General features: G+C 66.2%; 8 protein-coding genes across 8 annotated transcripts; 2 read left to right on the forward strand and 6 right to left on the reverse strand.

Annotated features, from left to right (window-relative positions):
* Window positions 1-939: 939 nt before the first annotated feature.
* Q8F55_008251 (uncharacterized protein) lies at window positions 940-1,444 on the forward strand (the record flags this gene model as incomplete). The annotated part of the gene is made up of 2 exons (XM_069356648.1): window positions 940-1,087; window positions 1,128-1,444. The coding sequence occupies 2 exons, from the start codon at window positions 940-942 to the stop codon at window positions 1,442-1,444; spliced, it is 465 nt and encodes a 154-aa protein (XP_069206489.1).
* Window positions 1,445-1,753: 309 nt separating this feature from the next.
* Q8F55_008252 (uncharacterized protein) lies at window positions 1,754-2,665 on the forward strand (the record flags this gene model as incomplete). Its single annotated transcript, XM_069356649.1, has 1 exon — window positions 1,754-2,665. One exon carries the CDS (start codon window positions 1,754-1,756, stop codon window positions 2,663-2,665), a length of 912 nt encoding a protein of 303 aa, XP_069206490.1.
* Window positions 2,666-2,773: 108 nt separating this feature from the next.
* Window positions 2,774-4,037, reverse strand: Q8F55_008253 (uncharacterized protein; the record flags this gene model as incomplete). The annotated part of the gene is made up of 2 exons (XM_069356650.1): window positions 2,774-3,036; window positions 3,086-4,037. The coding sequence occupies 2 exons, from the start codon at window positions 4,035-4,037 to the stop codon at window positions 2,774-2,776; spliced, it is 1,215 nt and encodes a 404-aa protein (XP_069206491.1).
* A 350-nt stretch (window positions 4,038-4,387) lies between these two features.
* Window positions 4,388-5,751, reverse strand: Q8F55_008254 (uncharacterized protein; the record flags this gene model as incomplete). Its single annotated transcript, XM_069356651.1, has 7 exons — window positions 4,388-4,735; window positions 4,829-4,899; window positions 4,951-5,032; window positions 5,068-5,178; window positions 5,323-5,474; window positions 5,509-5,618; window positions 5,666-5,751. The coding sequence occupies 7 exons, from the start codon at window positions 5,749-5,751 to the stop codon at window positions 4,388-4,390; spliced, it is 960 nt and encodes a 319-aa protein (XP_069206492.1).
* An 829-nt stretch (window positions 5,752-6,580) lies between these two features.
* On the reverse strand, window positions 6,581-8,669 carry Q8F55_008255 (uncharacterized protein; the record flags this gene model as incomplete). The annotated part of the gene is made up of 2 exons (XM_069356652.1): window positions 6,581-7,808; window positions 8,473-8,669. 2 exons carry the CDS (start codon window positions 8,667-8,669, stop codon window positions 6,581-6,583), a joined length of 1,425 nt encoding a protein of 474 aa, XP_069206493.1.
* A 2,131-nt stretch (window positions 8,670-10,800) lies between these two features.
* Window positions 10,801-11,617, reverse strand: Q8F55_008256 (uncharacterized protein; the record flags this gene model as incomplete). The annotated part of the gene is made up of 2 exons (XM_069356653.1): window positions 10,801-11,248; window positions 11,331-11,617. The coding sequence occupies 2 exons, from the start codon at window positions 11,615-11,617 to the stop codon at window positions 10,801-10,803; spliced, it is 735 nt and encodes a 244-aa protein (XP_069206494.1).
* Window positions 11,618-12,273: 656 nt separating this feature from the next.
* Q8F55_008257 (uncharacterized protein) lies at window positions 12,274-13,407 on the reverse strand (the record flags this gene model as incomplete). Its single annotated transcript, XM_069356654.1, has 3 exons — window positions 12,274-12,513; window positions 12,769-12,997; window positions 13,226-13,407. 3 exons carry the CDS (start codon window positions 13,405-13,407, stop codon window positions 12,274-12,276), a joined length of 651 nt encoding a protein of 216 aa, XP_069206495.1.
* A 425-nt stretch (window positions 13,408-13,832) lies between these two features.
* Window positions 13,833-16,425, reverse strand: Q8F55_008258 (uncharacterized protein; the record flags this gene model as incomplete). Its single annotated transcript, XM_069356655.1, has 3 exons — window positions 13,833-15,138; window positions 15,184-16,217; window positions 16,258-16,425. 3 exons carry the CDS (start codon window positions 16,423-16,425, stop codon window positions 13,833-13,835), a joined length of 2,508 nt encoding a protein of 835 aa, XP_069206496.1.
* Between the last annotated feature and the right edge of the window lie 479 nt (window positions 16,426-16,904).

The raw sequence follows: 16,904 nt of genomic DNA on the forward strand, positions 1-16,904 counted from the left end.
GCCAGCACGGCCCCGTCAGCTCGGAGTCGTGCATGCTAGCTTGGAGTCGGTGCAAAGTAAGCCGCGCCTCGCCGCGATTGCCACTTGGCACTGGGTGTCGGCGGTGCTCTACACCTGAAACGGCCGCCGCATCGGTATGGGGCGGTGCTGGCCACGGCGGTGCACCGCGCCGCCCGGCTTGGCCGGCACACCCGACGCGACTTCGGCGGCGCAGCGATGCATACGGCCGACTGGATTCTGTGGATCGTACATGCCCACAAGCATGCATGCACGTGTCGGGGTAGATCTTACAAGGCTGCAAATGTTGGTGGCTGGGTGACTGACTGTTCGCGGAACGTGTTGGTGCCTTCGCCCTTAGTTGATGACCTGGTGGCTCCGCTCCTCCGTTCCAGTCGGGCTGAAGCAGCGGCACCATATATGCTGAGCCTATCGAGTGCCGTCCGATGCTGGCTCTGGCCATCTCTCAAGCTAAGCGTAGGGCACTCGAGGCCTGTCGCACGGCACAGTGGACGGTGCTGGGTGGTGGCATGCGAAGTGTACCTCATGTGGTGGTAGTGGCAGCAACCACGGACCCACTTCACTTTGCTCGCTCTGGCCGCTCGTCGGCCATCTCGCGGCCTCCATCCTGCTGCTCGCTCTTTTGCATCCGAGGTGTTCCAGCGACATGGCCCTCGTCCCGAAGCCCAGCCAGCGAGATAGGCTCAGCTTTAACCTTGATGACCGGTTTCCCTGTCATCCAAGTGTCCCACCCGCAGCGACGGGCACGCGAGCCCGCCGCCCACCCGCGGAAAGGCAGCGGACGTCACTTCAACTCACCTCTCGGCTTTGCGGAACTGCAAGGAGCTTGAGAACCCACCGCTCGTGGTGCTTGGCACCGTCAACCTTTGGGGGATGGGTGGAGCACATGTGGGCTGCAGGTGACCTCGCCGCCCGCTACATATGTCGGCCCCGCCCGGCTCGAGCAACCTCCCCACCGCCAACATGCTGCTCTCGACCATCTTGACCGCCGCACTCTCGACCACCGCCGCCGTGGCGCGCTGGGGCGACTCCTGCGGCCCGTTCTACGCCTTCGGCGCCCAACGTGACGGTGAGCACTGATCCCTTCTGCACGAGCTGACCCGCGCCAGGCGTCTGCGTCTGGACGAGCGAGTGCCACGCCATCAACCCCGGCACCAGGCAGCCCGCGACGTCTGAGACGACGAGGAACCGGTGCCCGAACGACCCGCCGGGCGTGCGCTGCTGCGCCGTCGGCAGCTGCATAGAGGTCATCCACAACAAGTGCCCTGGGGGCGCCGACGTCAAATGCCACAAGGCGAGCGGGTGGTGCCTGCACACCAACGCCGGCGTGTGCCCCGGCGGCCACAACTTTATGTGGGCGAGCGGGGTGTTCTACCAGGACCCGAAGACGAGGAAGCGCCGGCCGTGCGACCCGTATACGGGGTGAGGGGGTCCTACGGGCTGGATGTAGGCGTTGTAGGGGCTATGAAGTGGTAGCAGTCGCGGGTGGTCCCAGGGAGTGGGCGAGGGTGCCACTATAGGCAGCGCTTCATGCCCTCGTCGCTGCATACGTGCAGGTCTGTCAGAACACACCCGACGCCGAGGCACACCGGGGACCCCATCGCAGCCCGCCTGCCCGCCTGCCCGCCTGCCCGCGCCGGCCTCGGCCTCGGCGACCACAGACGCCGAAGCGACCTTGCCGAGCCCCTCGGGCAGATAAGACCCAGCCGCCCGATATCCCTCCTCCCCACGCAACATGAAAGCCGCCCAGTTCAGCACCTTCGGCCCCCCCTCCGTCCTGGCGCTAGTCGACGCGCCGCTCCCCAACCCAGGAGAAGGCGAGGTCCGCATCCGCGTGCGCGCGGCCGGCGTGAACGCAAGCGACTGCGCCAAGCGGCGCGGCGAGATGGGCGGCGGGCTCCCCCAGAGGCTCGGGTACGAGGCGGCTGGCGTCGTCGACGCGCTCGGGGCGGGCATAGACCCCTCCGAGCTCGGGCGGCGGGTGTATGGCTTCACCTCAGACGCCGGCGCGCAGGCCGAGTACGCCGTGCTCTCGGTCTGGGCGCGCATCCCCGCGTCACTGTCGTTCGTGCAGGCCGCCGCGATCCCCTCCGCGCTCGAGACGGCGTGGCGCGCGCTCGACGCGCTGCGCGTATGCGCAGGGGACACGCTGCTCATCAACGGGGCGAGCGGGAGCGTCGGGGCCGCGGCCGTACAGCTAGCCCTGGCGCGGCGTGCGCGAGTGCTCGGCACGGCGAGTCCGGGGACGCACGGCTACCTCCGGGGGCTGGGCGCCGAGCCTGTCGCGTACGGCGACGGGCTCGAGGCGCGCATCGCTGCCGCGTTGGGCGGGGGGGCGGTTACGAAAGCGCTCGACGCGGCGGGCAACGGCGTCCTCCCCCTCCTCGTCCGCGTGGTGGGCGACGTCGGTGGCGTGCTGACGGTCGCCGACTACCCCGGCGCCCAGGCCACCGGCGTGCGCTTCTCGCGCGGGGACGACGGGCGCGCGCTGCATGCCCTTTCTGAGGTCGCGCCGCTCGTCGAGGCCGGCAGGTTTGGGGTGCGCGTCGGGCTCACTTTCCCGCTTGGCGAGGTGCGGCGCGCGCACGAGGCTGCCGAGGCTGGGGCGCGGGGCAAGCTCGTGCTCGTCGTCGACGGCGAGGACTGAGAGCGATACGTCTCCGACAGCACCACTGCACACCACTCATACACACCACGCCCCACTCATACACGCCCACTCATACACGCCCCACTCATACACATGCATTGTACAACACTACTCCCTCACCAGCTCGTACACGAGCTTCTCGCCGCTAATCGGCCGCATGTACTCTTCCGGCCGGTCGCACTGTCTTGCCGAGACCTGGTTCCAGCCGAGCAGCGCAAATCCGTCCGGCACGACGCGTTCCAGCCCCCCAGGCATAACGCGCACGGGGTTGGGCTGGAGCTTGACCTCGCCGTCTGCCGCTGCACTCCCGAGCCAGGTGTAGAACGCGGCCGCGAAGGCGCGCGCCTCGGGCTTGGCAGGAATCGTCTGGTCTACGTAGCGCCCTCAGCATGAGCTCGGCCCATAAAAACAAACACTCACTGTCGTACCCGATCTCGACGCCGAGCGCCTCCCAAGCAGCCCCGTACACCGGCGGGACGCGGTACCCCGTGCTCCGCCACACGCCGGGCGCGGCCGGCTTGAGGTCGGACCGGTCGTTGCGGAAGATGACGAAGGCGTGTGGCGCGGCTGTCGCGGCGAGCAGGTCGTGCACCTTCCTCACGGTGCCGCCCTCGCTGATCGCGTCGAACGCGTAGTCGACGCCGGCGGGCGCGGCTGCGCGCACCTCCGCCTCCCAGTCCCCGCGGTAGTCGATGAGCACGTCGTAGCTGTAGGGCGGCGCCGAGAGGAGCGCGTGCTTCGCGGTCGAGGCGAGGCCGATGAGGCGGACGCGCCGGTTGGAGAAGCGCGCGGCCGCGCGCACGAGCTGCGCGGCGTACAGTCCCAGGCTGGTGCTCGCCCCGTAGACGAGGTAGTTGATCTCTTGGTCGGGCGCGACGCCGGCCCAGCCCGACGTAGGCCAGAAGGGGCAGGGCAGCTGCTGGCGGAAGAAGACGCCCTGCGCCGCCGTCACGCCGCACATGGACACGGCGGACGCGGACGCGAGTGGCATGGACGCGGGGACCGACCAGGTGAGGTCGTACGGCGTGAGGATGTACTCTGCGAACGCGCCGGGCCGGTCGTTGCGGCTGCACGCGCCCTGGAGGAAGCCGGCGACGCGGGCGCCGGCCGCTGCCCGCACGTCGGGGGACGAGGCGAGGTCGGCCGCCGCGGCCACGACGACACCGGCAAAGTCGGTGCCGATGACGCGCGTCGCCTGCTGCGCGAGCGGGTCGCCGACGTACAGCGAGTCGACGGGGTTCAGCGCAATAGAGTGCACCTTGACGAGCACCTCGCCCGGGCCGGGCGTCGGGATCGGAATGTCGAGGAGGGCCACATCGCGCTCCGCCACGATGAGCACGAGCGCCTTCTGCGTGTTGGTGTCGCGGGTCATTGTCTGCAGGTGAGTGTGGGGGCCGTCACTGCATGCTCTGCCCGCCTTTTATGCATGCACAAGCTGGTTGCGACATCTGTGGCCTTGTCGGACGACGGCCGCCTGTTGTTGCTGGCGGAGCTCAAAAGTGGAGGTTCGGTCGGCTCTCACTGGGATTGCCTACTGTCGGATCACGGCCGACACCACCTCGACCCAGACCCACAATCGAACCCACCATCACCCACCATCAGTACCATCAGTGCACCGCCGTCGGCCTGGAACCGCCCCGCATACCAGATATCGTGCAATGGGCTAATGTATACACGCCGTAGTCAAGCTCCTCCACCTCTTATCCGTCGCTTGTGCCGTGCTTACTTGCCCAGCTGACGCGGGTCGTCGTCGTACCGCTCGCTCGGCGCAATGCCCTCGGGCGTGGGGCTCACATCGCGTGCGTCACGGTCGTGGGGAGCAGGGCTCGCATCGCGTCCGTAGGGCGCCGGGCTCGTGTCGCGGCCGTGCGGGGCCGGGCTGTGCGTCGCACTGCGGTCCGCGTAACCGTAGTTGAGCGACGTGTCGAGGTACGGGTCATGCGGCTCTTCCAGGCTGCGGTCGCCGTACTGCTCGAGATGGTAGGTCTGGTCGGCGTAGTTCAGCTGCGAGAGGGTCGTGCCACGGCGTGAGTTGCGGTCGAGCGTGAAGAAGTAGTAGGCGAGGAAGAGCTGCGGGGGTTAGTGCTCAACAAAGGGTGTGCGCGTTGGCACTCATGCGCACGGCAATGTGACGCGGCCATCCCACGCCAGCGGCTCACTTACCGAAAGGATGCCAATCACGCCAGAGCCGATACACGACCCGACCGTGTCACGTCGCCACACACGGAACCCGGCTTGGCGAGTCAGCAAACACGGCCCGTGCGCCACGTCACCCGACAACCCACCTTCGTAAACATCGTTCTGGTCCATCGTCTGGACGTCGTGGGCGTTGTAGTAGTCGATAGAGGGGATATGGCGCAGGGACGTCTGCAGGTTAGCTCGGCACTGCGCCGCAAGCCCACCTTGTAGACAAAGCGCGAATTGAAGTTGAGGATGAGCACGGTGATGCCGAAGATGGGCGTAAGGATCCAGAGGATGCGGAAGGCGAGCGGGCGGTGAACCGCGATCGTGTTCTGCGGGGGTTAGCAGGGGTCATTCAAGGCTCCAGTCGCGAGTTGAGCTCTCCGCCAACGTCAACGGCTCGCACGCCGCTGTCGCTGATGCACCCGAGCACCCGACCCCGCTTCAAACCGCCTCTGGCAGCCACCACGACTCACCTTGACCGAGAAGATGAACGCAATGAGGCACAAGGCAGCAAGCACGACCAGCGCGCCAGCCATGCTGCCCGCAAAGCCCTGCAGCGCCTGGACTTTAACGGGGAGGGCAACGCGGGTTGCGCCTGACGAGTGGTGAACGGGAAAGTCGGCCACTGGGGGTCAGCTTGCACACAGAGGTAGACGTACCAAAGTTGGTGTAGATGCCGCGCGCGTATATGGTCACCCACCACACCTGAATGCCAGCGAACGCGAGGCAGCCAAGGCCGGCGATGCCGCTCACGATGGCGACCAGGCGGCTGCGTCGTTAGTCGCTCGTTGTATCCACACGGATCACGCAACGCACCTAAACGCTCGGTTCTTCGTCGCCAGCTGCGCCGAGGGCAGCACATTGGCGCGGTTCAGCTTGCCGCTGGCGGGGAAGTCGGACATGGTCGTGGGTGGGAGGGAAGGGGAATGGGAGGAAGGTCGGAGGCGCGATGGCGGCGGCGGCGGCGGCGGCGTGGAGGGGATGCCTGGTGTGATTTAATGCTGCTGCTCGCTGTCGGCGCTTTCTTGCAGTGACACGGTTGATGCTGTCGAGCGAGTCGTCGCCGTCGCTGTCGTCGTCGTCGTTGCTGGTCGAGAGTCAAGAAGGAGAAGAATGCGATGCGACAAGCTGTGCCGTTGCAGCGCGAAATGCGTCGCCGCCGCTGCTCGTCGTCGCGTGTTTTGAGGGGTGGCAGCGGACTTGATGCACCGAGCCCGCCTTGCCTTCCCTGGGTGGCACGCGGGCGACGATGAAACGCCAGGTCCATTGTTGACACTCGAGGTCGTCGCAACGAGCACTCTCGAGCTGAAATGCATGCATGCAATGGGCAGACATATGCATCGAATGTGCGGTGCAACTCTGCATGGCTCATGCATCGACATCTTCACTCTGGCCGCGTCAGGATTCCTCGATTCCTCGCTGCGCAGAGGCTCCAGATTTAGCAACAAAAGCGGTTTTGGTACAGTGTCACGTGATGCCACGTGGCGCACAGGGCGCCTCGCGCGCCTCCAAGAGGCGAGGCTCGTGGCACATCGAGAGCAGGCGACAAGGCCCTTCGGCTTGCTCCTCAACTCCCGTGCTCCTAGCGACAACCTGCAGCCTCAAGTCTATTGCAAGATGATGCATTACCAGGCGGTTATTCCGATCACTGGGGACCCTATTGTACAAACTCGTCCCCCTCTACCTCCCTCTACCTCCTCTACTCGCCAAGCTCAAACTAGAGCTCTTAATCTACGAGGTCTTGGCGACACCCTTGTCACCCCAGACGTAGCGCGAGAGACCGACAACGATGGCGATGCAGCCGCAGAGCGCGCAGGTGGTGGCGAAGCCGGGGAGGTACTCGGGGGCGTGCTTCTTGTCCCAGAGGAACGAGCCGTAGACCGAGGCGAGGTTACCAAAGCCGTTCACGAGGGCAATGGAGACGGCGCGCTTCTCCCTTCCGTCGAACATGGTGACCATCCACGAGAGGAAGACGGGGACGGCCGTCCAGATACCGGCACCGCCGAAGCAGAGGAAGGCGTAGCGGGCCTTGTCGTTCTTGACAGCGGTGACGATGATGAACGAGACGGTCGAGAGGAGGGCGGCGCCGAGGACGACAAAGGCTTTCTGGCGGGTCTTGTCGGCAATGATACCACCAGTGACCGAAACAATAAGCGAGACGGCGTAGATGGGGACGGTCATGAACTGGACCATGCGCTTCTCGTAGCCGAGCGACTTCATGAGGGTGGGGAAGAAGTAGGAGATGGTGCCGGCGCCGTTGATGAGGTTGTAGGTGAGGACAAAGGCCCAGGTCTTGGGGTCCTTGCAAGCGTCCTTGAAGGCCTGGAGGTGCGAGACGTGGGCCTCCTCGACGTCGGCGCCGACGCCGGCCTTGAGGCGGTTGATGGCGAGCTCGCGCTCCTCCTCGGTGAGCCACTTGGTGGTGGCGGGGTAGTTGGGGAGGACGAAGAAGGCCATGACGGCGAAGAAGACGGTGATGAGGCCCTCGATGATGAAGAGCCACTTCCAGCCGCGGGTGCCGCCGACGCCCTCGAGGCCCTCGATGATGAGACCGGCGAGGATACCGCCGAACGCACCGGCCATGAGGGCGGCAGTGTAGAAGATGGCGACGCGCTTGGAGAGCTCGGCGGGCTTGTACCAGCAGGACATGAGGAGCATGACACCGGGGAAGAAGCCGGCCTCGACGAGGCCGAGGACGAAGCGGAAGGCGACCATGCCGCCGAGCGAGTTGATGCCCTTGGCGCCGATCGACATGGCGCCCCAGATGAACATGATGGTGGGGAGGAAGATGCGGGGGGTCGAGCGGGCGAGCATCATGTTGGAGGGGACCTCCCAGAGGAGGTAGCCGACGAAGAAGATGGAGAGGACGAGCGAGTAGTGCTCGGACGTGAGGTTGAGGTCGGTGCCCATGCCACCGGGGTAGGCGTTACCGATGTTGGTGCGGTCGAGGTAGTTGAGGCTGGGAGCGTCAGCATGGTGTGGGCGCTGTGGGTGATGCGGGGGTGGGGAGGGGGAGAAAGCGGGTGCGGAGGGGGGATGTGGTGGCGCCACTCTGTCACACTGGAGACCCCGTGGGCTGCATTCGCCGACACCTCGCATGCATCCACGACCGCGTCCGGAGCAATGATGCGCAGGATAGACCCAGCATCGCGCCGATATGACGGGTGGGAGGATGCCGAACGGTGGGCCGGTGCCGGTGTTTGAGCTTGGCGAGGGCGGCAGACCGGCAGGTACCGACCGCCACAGCGTCACTGGCTTGGCGTGCGCCGGGTGACTGGCGCCGCGCAACCGAGCGGCTGCCTGCTTGGAGACCGATACGTGGCGCAACGGCCCCGGCCGCCCGCTCGACAGGCGTGCAATCGGCCCGATGTGGTGGCTGCCTCTCTCCCGAATGCCACTGGCGGGGAGGAGTGCCGCTCGTCCCACTTCCCCGGATGGATGCACGCCGTTCCCGGGTGGGGTAATCCCCGCCGCGGAAATGGCGCCAGATGACTGGCAGGCTGTGGGGTAATCCCCGCCGCGGAATTGGCGGGCGGCTACTGCCAGCTAGCTCGACGCGTCCACCCCGCCCCCGACCCCCCGCGGGCCACCACTCCAGACAAGGACGCCGGAACCCCACTCACATGTAGCAGACCCAGAGCATGGGCAGCATGTGCAGGTCGATCTTGCGCACGAGCTTGGCCTCGAGCACGGGGTCGACAGTGTACTCCTCTGGCGCGGCATACTCTGCCTTGTGGGCGATCGAGTGGTCGTAGCTTGGCGTCGACTCGAGGTGAGCGACGGTCGCGACCTTGGTGTCCTTGGGTGTGAGATCGGCCATTGTAATGGTTTGGCGATGTGGGGGATGGATGGGGGCTAGGTGGTCGTGTAGACTGCTTGCTCTTATACCCCTCGCACACCCTCGTCTGACCCGGGACCGACGGACGGTGACGGCCGCAGGCGGGTGCGGCGGGTGCGGTCGCGGTCAGCTGCGCCACACGACCAGCTGACACCGTCTCGCTTGATGCTTGTCGTTCGTGCGCCGTGAGCCGCGCGTTGCCGGTTGGGGCCAGAGGAGTGATCATGCTTTTGCCGCAGGCACGGGTGTGGGCCGGCCGGGGGTGGTAAGGCTAGGCTAGGTTTGATTGAATCAGCCAGCGCTGCTGGCTGCCGCGGATCTGGAACCTTGGTCGCTCGGGGGGTCGGGTGCGGAGGTGCGGCGTCTCCACGGGATATCAAGGCTGTCGACGGCATTGGCCCCGTGATCCATCGCCAGCTTGGCTTGGCACACCCGATGGATGCCCCATAAACGCACAATGGCAGGTCACATGGGATGCTTGGCCACGCACCGCGCGCGGGCGCGCGCGGTCGCACCCACCCCGCCTGGCTTGCCCTGGGAAATCAAAGTCCCGGCCCCGCGGGAGTACGTGGAGGATGCGAGGCTACGACTGGCAGATGCGTCATACAGCGTGGCACTCCTGCCAAACGAAGCGAGGGTGGTCAGTGCCGCTGGAATCGGTGACTGCTTCGGTGTTGGCGGCTGGAGTCGATATCCCGAACACTGGACGTCGTTGCATCAACCCGCGTCAAGAGGTGGTGAGTACCCAGCCAACTAGCCCAGGCCAGGCCTTGCATGCAGCGAGCACATACGCACGTACTGTACGAAGAGCGAAAATTCTTTCTTTCCAGAAGAGCTAGCTACCATCCCACGCCCGCCGGTGCCTCAATCCTCTACCAGCTGGTCTCCCGATCCCATCGGACACCTTAGCCCCGACCCCAACGCCGAGCTTTTTCCCGTTTCCTACGTCCACCACCCACTAGCGCCGTCCAGTCCGTCGACTGGTCCTATCGACGGCCGTGATGGCGCCAGCACCGAGATCTGATACGAGCGCTGCCAGCCGGCATGCATGGCAACTCGCGGCATTGAGAGGGTCGCGGCTGTAGCCGGACCCTCAGAGACAAGGCTCCACCCTGCCCCATGTGGGTGCCCACATGCCCCAGATGCCGCAGCTGTCTTGGCCACATCCACGCTCGCGATAGGACGAGCAGGACTGGGGAGGAGGAGGGGGCACCTTGCCGCAGGCACTAGCGTCGCACGGGTCGCACAATCGCTGTGGCTGCAGAAAAAATTGCGCTATCTCTCCCCAGGCCGGCATCTCACGGTCGTCGCGACGTCGATGACGGTGGTGCCGCGGAATGATCTCTTGATCGCGCCACGGCGCCACTGGGGCTCTTGTGGCCATCGGGTGCCCCGAGGGCTGGGGGAATTTGGTAGTGACGAGGCTGCGAGGTGGCTCGAGGCTAGCGACCCGCCTCCATGGGGCACGGAGGGGCCGTTGCGAGCTCCCAGAACCAGCTAGCAGCTAGGCTCGGTGCAGATTTTCTGGGTCAAGGACGTCGTGTTGGGTCACTAGTGTCAGGAGCGATGACAGCAGCCAAGCACGGGTACCCATGTGAGTGCGCCGCCTTGTGGCGTTTGACGCCTCGACGCCGCGCTCCGGTAAAAGCGGCCTGGCCTGCCACTCGATCGGCGTACATTCGTCGGTGGTGGTCATGCAATGCGGCGTGAGCGACGCCTGTGGCTGCCGCCGGGGGGGTTGGGACGCCGAGGCCGAGACGCCGCTCCGCAAAAAGCGGTCCGCTGCCCCTCCGCCACTTGATCGACGTGGCGGAAGATTTGCGTGGTGGTTGCAGTCGGCGCGTCGCGGCGCGGGTCGCCTCGCCTGTCGCCCCGCCTGTCGCCCCGCCTGATCGTGGGCAAGCAGCCCTGCGTCAGCAACAGCAGTGGCTGCCACACTGTAGGATTGACGTGAGTGCCGGTGGGGTGGTTGACCACAGTCGGCCTCCACTCCCGAGTCCACTGACCCGTCCCACACTAGGTCTACCCACTCTATGCATATGGTACAACAGTGGCGCTGCGCTGCGCACGCCGCGCCGCCTCCGCTCGGCCTACTGCCTCGCTGCGTCCTCGCCTAGTGCGCAATCTCCGCGTCATAAGCCTTGGCCAGCTTGTTAAGCTGCGCATTGTCGATCCAGTGCTCCTTCTTATCCCGCACCTCCCAGCCCTTGCCGGTACTCAGCTCGACAGCGGCCTTGGCGAGGTCGGTGCTCTCGATCATGCGGCCCGGGAGGACCCACCCCGCGGCGGTGATCATGGCCCTCTGGATGAAGGGCACGTTCTTGGCGTGCTCGGGCGTCGGGACGATGCCCCCGGGCCGGAGGTTGAGCGTCTTGAAGCTGTCCGTCTCGGCTTCGACGAGGTACTTCTCCGCGCGGCCCTTGATCTTTGCGAAGATGGGGTACGAGGATTCGGTCTGGTCCGCGCCCATGCCGCTGACGAAGAGGAAGCGGAACGGCTTGTCCGCGGTGCCGAGGGGCGCGAAGGCCTTGGCGGCTGCGACGGTGTAGTCGTAGGTGATTCTGCGGGTGTCAGCTGGGTCCAGAGACGAGGGCAGCGCCCCTCCGAGACAGTAGAGGCGTGTCGAAGCCCGAGTGCACTCACTTGATGTACGTCTCCTTGTCAACATCGCGCTGGCTCACGCCCAAAGCCCAAACCACCGCGCTGCTTCCCCGCGCGCGCAGCTTGTCCACAACAGCCGCGGGGATGTCGTCAAAGCTGCCCTTGTACTCGTCGGACGGGAGGAGAATCGTCTCGAGCTTGTCGTGCGTGATGCCCGGCGCGCGGCGCGCCAGCACGGTGACGTGCGAGATGAGGGGCGAGGCGAGGGCCGTGTGGAGGACCGCGGAGCCCGCTGTGCCCGTCGCGCCGGTGAGGATGATGGATGTCATGGTGTCGTGTTGGTTGAGGATGGGGAGGAGGTGATGATAGTCCTGTCGTGCTCGCTGCGGCGCTCTTATAGATGCGTGCCGGAGCTCGACGACACTTTTCCTCACCGACGGTCGTGGATGCTGCCTAGAGGAGAGATCTGACGTCAGACGCACCTCCCCGCAAGCCCGTCGGCCATCGCCCCGCCAGGCCGCCGCCACCCACGCGACCCCTCGGCGCCGATATCGCTGTCCGCCGGCGATGGAGGCCTGCGGCGAGGGCTGCGTGCCGAGCGGACGGCGGCGCTTCGGCAGCGGGCGATTACGGGTGTGCAACGCATTGCAGGCGGTGGATGCGGTGGATGCGGTCCACGCGGTGGTTTTGCTGGCTTGGCCGTCGGACGACCTCCTACCCTCTGCACTTCGCCCGGCTCGACAAACACAAACGCCACGCAACTCACCCTCTGCGCACGCCGCACGCCGCACGCCACGCCGCACACCCCCACCCCACCCCCCGCCATGCAACACGTCTATGCATTGTTGTACGAGTGGTGACCATTATGGCGAGTAACCCAAGACGAGACGAGACCCGACCCTAAGCGAGATGAAACCGTTCTCCGTCCTCCCTCCCACGCCCCGCCCGCCCGCTCGCCCTACGGGCTCATGGCTCGCTGGCTGCGCTACCGCCCAAACACCTCGACACACCGCGCCTCAAACGCCTCGACCATCTTCTCCGCAACCTTGGGCAGCACGGCCTGACTAGCAATCCGGTGCAGCGGGTTGGCAAAGACGAACACCAAGTCGATGGAGAGGAGCGTCGGCCCGGCCGCCTCCTGCCCCGGCGCCGCCGGCGTGGTCGGCTTGAACGACCACGTCGTCTCGAGGTTCTTGAACATTGGTGTGCGTTCCGACGCTGTCGCCTGGGAGGGTCGTTAGCGCTCCTCCTCGGCAGCTGGGGGTGTGGCCCGGAGGAGTTGGCACACAGCGCGAGGCTGGTCGTGCTTGCTGGCTGAGCGGGTTGGCGTTTTTGGCTGTTGAAGTTCATGGTCGAACTCCCACCCAGCCAAACCACGCCAACCAGCTCAGCCAGCCTGCACGACACGCCTCGACTAGCCTGCTCGCCACTCGCCGGGCCACACCCCCCGGGCCACGCTCGCTGCGCTCGCGCGACTCACCGAAACCCGCACAAACGGCTCCCCCACCACCTTGCTCACGTACCGCTCCTGCAGCCCACCAAAGCCGACGGCAAGCTCAGCCTCGACCTGGAACGGCTCGCGCCCGGGCTTCCACCCGCTCGCGGCGCCGCCAGACGAGTTGAGCACGGTGGACGAGGTGCAGAAGGGGATGAAAGCAGAGTACGCGCCAACGTCGGAAACGAGCTCGTACAGTTGGGCGGGAGAGTATCTGGCACGTCAGCGGGAGCGTTGGGGTCGGGCCTGGAACGCGGGAGTTGGCGGGGATATGGAGCTGGACTTAGAGGCAGCATCGATGCAGCACTCCCGGCCGGTCGGCGCTCTCCGCTACCAGTGGCAGCGAAGGGGGAGGTGGACGACGCCCATGTAGCCGAAGCTGCACAGCACGCCCGCTCGTCCGACCTCGCCGACAACGCCAGCGGCCGGCTCAACGACTCACGGCATGATCTTCCTCGCGCTGAACCGCTGCTCCTCGGCGTCGACGCTCTTCTCCGGCGCGCCGGGCAGCACACTCGCGAGCTTGGAGATGTCGGGGAGCGAGAAGAAGGCGCGGGACGGGACGGCTACTGGCGAGGGGACGAGGGCGGGCGTGTGCCGCGCCGCCGCGAGCGTCGGGCGCATGGCCACCCGTGCAGACTGCACGCTCGCCGCTGCGGCGCGCGCCGCTCTTGTCAGTGTTGTTGTGGGCCGCATGGCGCCGAAGTGGGATGAGGATGAGGCGACGTTGACCGACAGGGGAGGTGTGAAAAGCGTTAGTTGGCGCTGCGGGCGGCGCGGCCGGCGTGGCCCGAGTTGTTTGGTCCGCCCTGCGGTGACTCTCCATCCCCAAGCCCCGCCTCTCGCCGCCACAACTTGCATCCACTGTTACATCGCTGCACCCCCGCACACTCAAGATTACGTCCTAGCACAGCACTACAGCATACTAGCACAAGGTTCGAGCATCACCCACTCCCTCGTCGCCATCGGCCGTGTCGATGGCGAACCACGCCATTGCGCCAAGCGGAGCAGCACGACTGGGTGGCTCACGCCACACTCGCCACACCCGCTCACGACTGCTCCTCCTCCACCTTCTTCCTCCCAAAGCCCATCTTGAAAGTGCTGCTTGTGCTCCGTCCAAGCTTGCCAACACCAATCGCGCCGCTCAGCTTGCGCCCGAGGCCGGACCCCCCAGCGTAGCCGTTGCTGCCGGCGTTGGCACTGCCCGAGGCAGCAGTCGTCGACGCTGATCTGCTCGGACGATTCGAGGTCGGGATCGGAGCCGGAGGCGTGGGGGTCTGCACAGTGTGCGACGCTGCCCGTGGTGGCCGGTCCGCCGTGCTCCGCCCAAGACCAGCACCGGGGACGGCCAGCGCACCGCTCGACAGCCCCGACGACGACGTGCCCGACGCGGTCGACACGATCGAGCTCGAGAGATCGACGGCGCCATCGAGCACCCGCTGGTGGGGCGCGTCTCCGAGATCGGGCTGGCTCTGGGACGTCGTCGACGTGCTGACCGTGTTGACCGTATTGGCGGTGGGCTGGCGCTGGAGCGTCCCCTTGACCGCAGCGCTGTCGGCGTCACGCCGGACCGCAGGAGTCGACGTCGCAGACGTGGACGACTGGACTGATTCTCTGCGCTTGAGCGAGTACCACTTCGACTTCTCCTGCACAGGAGTGGACGCAGCCGAGGCCGACGGCGTCGAAACGTTGGCCGGGGTGCGGAGGGTACTGGGCTGGCGGCTCGGCACAGCAGGAGCCCCAGCAGCGCCATTCGCCTCGGCCTTGACGGGGACAATAGCCGGGACGTGCGGGTTGGTGCCGACCGACGACAGGGCCTCGGACGAGACAGTGGCGAGGGATGCGACGTCTGGCGTGGCAAAGCGCTGCGGGTCGCTGTCGCTCGACACCTTGCCGACCGGGTCGTCGAGAATCTCGATAGCGTTGGCGCGCAGTGCTGGCGGGAGGACCCGCGCAGGCGGCGCCTTCTTGAGGCCAAGTTTCTGCAGGTCAAGGTTGACGGCCTGGTAGAACAGGACGTAACCAGCGCCTGTGATGCTGTCGCCAAAGTAGTTTGCCAAGTCGTCGACCTCGATCGGCTCAATGTTTTCGTCGTCGCACATGACCCATTTGTTGTTCTCCGAGCGCACAGCCGTGACGTAGTGGCCGTGGGTCGGGCCGTTGCCGATGTGGACGACGACCGAGAACAGCTCGTACAGGCGCTCGCCGTCGTCCGTGTCCTCGGTGGTGCAGGGCACTCTGAGCTGGAGGGGGAAGGTGACACGGTAGAAGAGCTTGTGCAGGCGGCCCATGTCGTCCTGTCTGAAGCGCTTGAGGTGCAGGCCGAGGATGTTTGGCAGAGACTTGATGCGCATCCTAAGGGGTCAGCTCCGTCGACAAGTTTAACACAGCTCCACCCACCTTCTCTCCGCCTCAACAAGACCACAGCACGTCTCGCAGTAGAACTTGTTGGTCGAACACAGCATCTCGCTGTGGCTAAACTGGCGCAAGCACGCCGTCAGACTCGAGTGCTGCTCGATATCAATCGACAGGTCCAGGAACGACTCTTCCCTGGTCGACGTAGTCTCGCAGTTGAGACAGCGCGTCTCGTTGACGAGCACGCCGTGGAACAGCGAGTGGATAAAGCTCTTGCCCATCTCCTTGATGTTGGTAACCTCCTCGCCCTTGACCTTGAGCGCGGCGTCGATCTGCTGGACCTCCTCGTCGAGCTGGTTGAGGATGAAGCCCAGGAACTCGTGCGCGTCCTGCTGTGTCTGGCCTCCAAACATCGAGTGCTTGTTGCGCACCGTTCTCAGGACGTCTTCGGGGCGGACGACGCCGCGGCCGAGCGTGCCAGCCTTGTACGGTCCACCGCCGCGGGGTGTCGACGGCGGGGGGAGCGAGGCCAGGAGCGACGGGCCCTGGGGCTGCCCCGGCTGGCCGGGCTGTCCGCCAGCGGCCGGCGCGCCAACCATGCCCGAGGTGACTGGGGCAGCTGGCGGCGTGACGCCCGGCGGGTACACCGCGGGCTTGGGGTCTGCGGGGTGGTGGGGCGCCGAGCTAGACAGGTGGTGAAACAGCGCCTGGATGGTCTGGAAGAGGGTGAAGTTGTTGGGGAAGTTTGGGTCGGGGGGGAGGATGATGGGCTGAGGAGGGGGCTGGTTCGAGGCAGGCGGAGGGGCGGCCTTGGGGGCCGGAGGAGGCGTCTGCTTCTTGCCACCAAGGCCTAGGAGGCCGCCGCGCTTCTCCTTTGCTGGTGAGGTGACGACCGACTCGAGGGGGTTGGGCTTGGCCTCGCTCGGCGAGGGCGAGGGCACGATGGGGCCGTGGGCGACGGCGCCGCCAAACTCATTGTACGGCTTCTCGACGTCGGGGTACGCCTCGACGAACGCACGAAAGGGCTGCGCGGCGTAGAGGGCCTGCAGGATCGAGTTGCAGTAGCATGTGTTGCCGAACTGTGGACGTCAGCGCCGCCAACCAGGTCCGCCCACTCACATTCTCGAGGCCCCAGAGCGCCTCGTCAAGCGCGCGCTCCTTGCCGTTCGGGCTGTCGGTCGTGGCGCCGTTGGCCGTCTCGGGGTCCTTGGCCTTGCCGTTGGGGCCGGCGTTGGCCCCGGCCGGGCCGCCGCCGACGGAGCGGGTGATGCGTCGCCAGCTGTCCATGCGGGGGTGGCGATGTCGTAGGGGGAGGGATGGGACGGGGGTTGGGGCTGGGCGGCAAGAGATGGGCGGTTAGGTGATGGCCGCGTGTGTGCCGTCGGTCGTCGAACGAGCGGGGCGGGTGAGCGGGCCGGTGAATAAGGGTGGGGGAAGGTGCGCTGGGGTTGGGCTGATTGTCGCGCGCCGCCCAGTGCCGAGGAATGCAGTGTGGGCGGGTTGATTGACGCCGAGGAGTGTGTAAGACGAGCAACAAGGACGAGGAGCACTTGCAGCGGGCCAGGCAATGCAACACCGCGCGGTGCTGGAACTCGAGGGCCAAAGTTGGAAAGAGGGCGGGGCCGGGGGTGGGGGGCGGGGCGGGGTGGTGAAGCCGCTAGGCGCTAGCGATGCTTGGCAGGTGCGGTATCGGTGCAGTCGTCGTCGTCGCTATCGCCGCCGTCGTCGTCGTCGTCGCTGGATGTAAGCAGTCGAGAGGGACAGGA

This window comes from Vanrija albida (assembly GCF_041260175.1).
Source record: "Vanrija albida strain AlHP1 chromosome Unknown contig_6, whole genome shotgun sequence".
NCBI lineage: Eukaryota > Fungi > Basidiomycota > Tremellomycetes > Trichosporonales > Trichosporonaceae > Vanrija > Vanrija albida.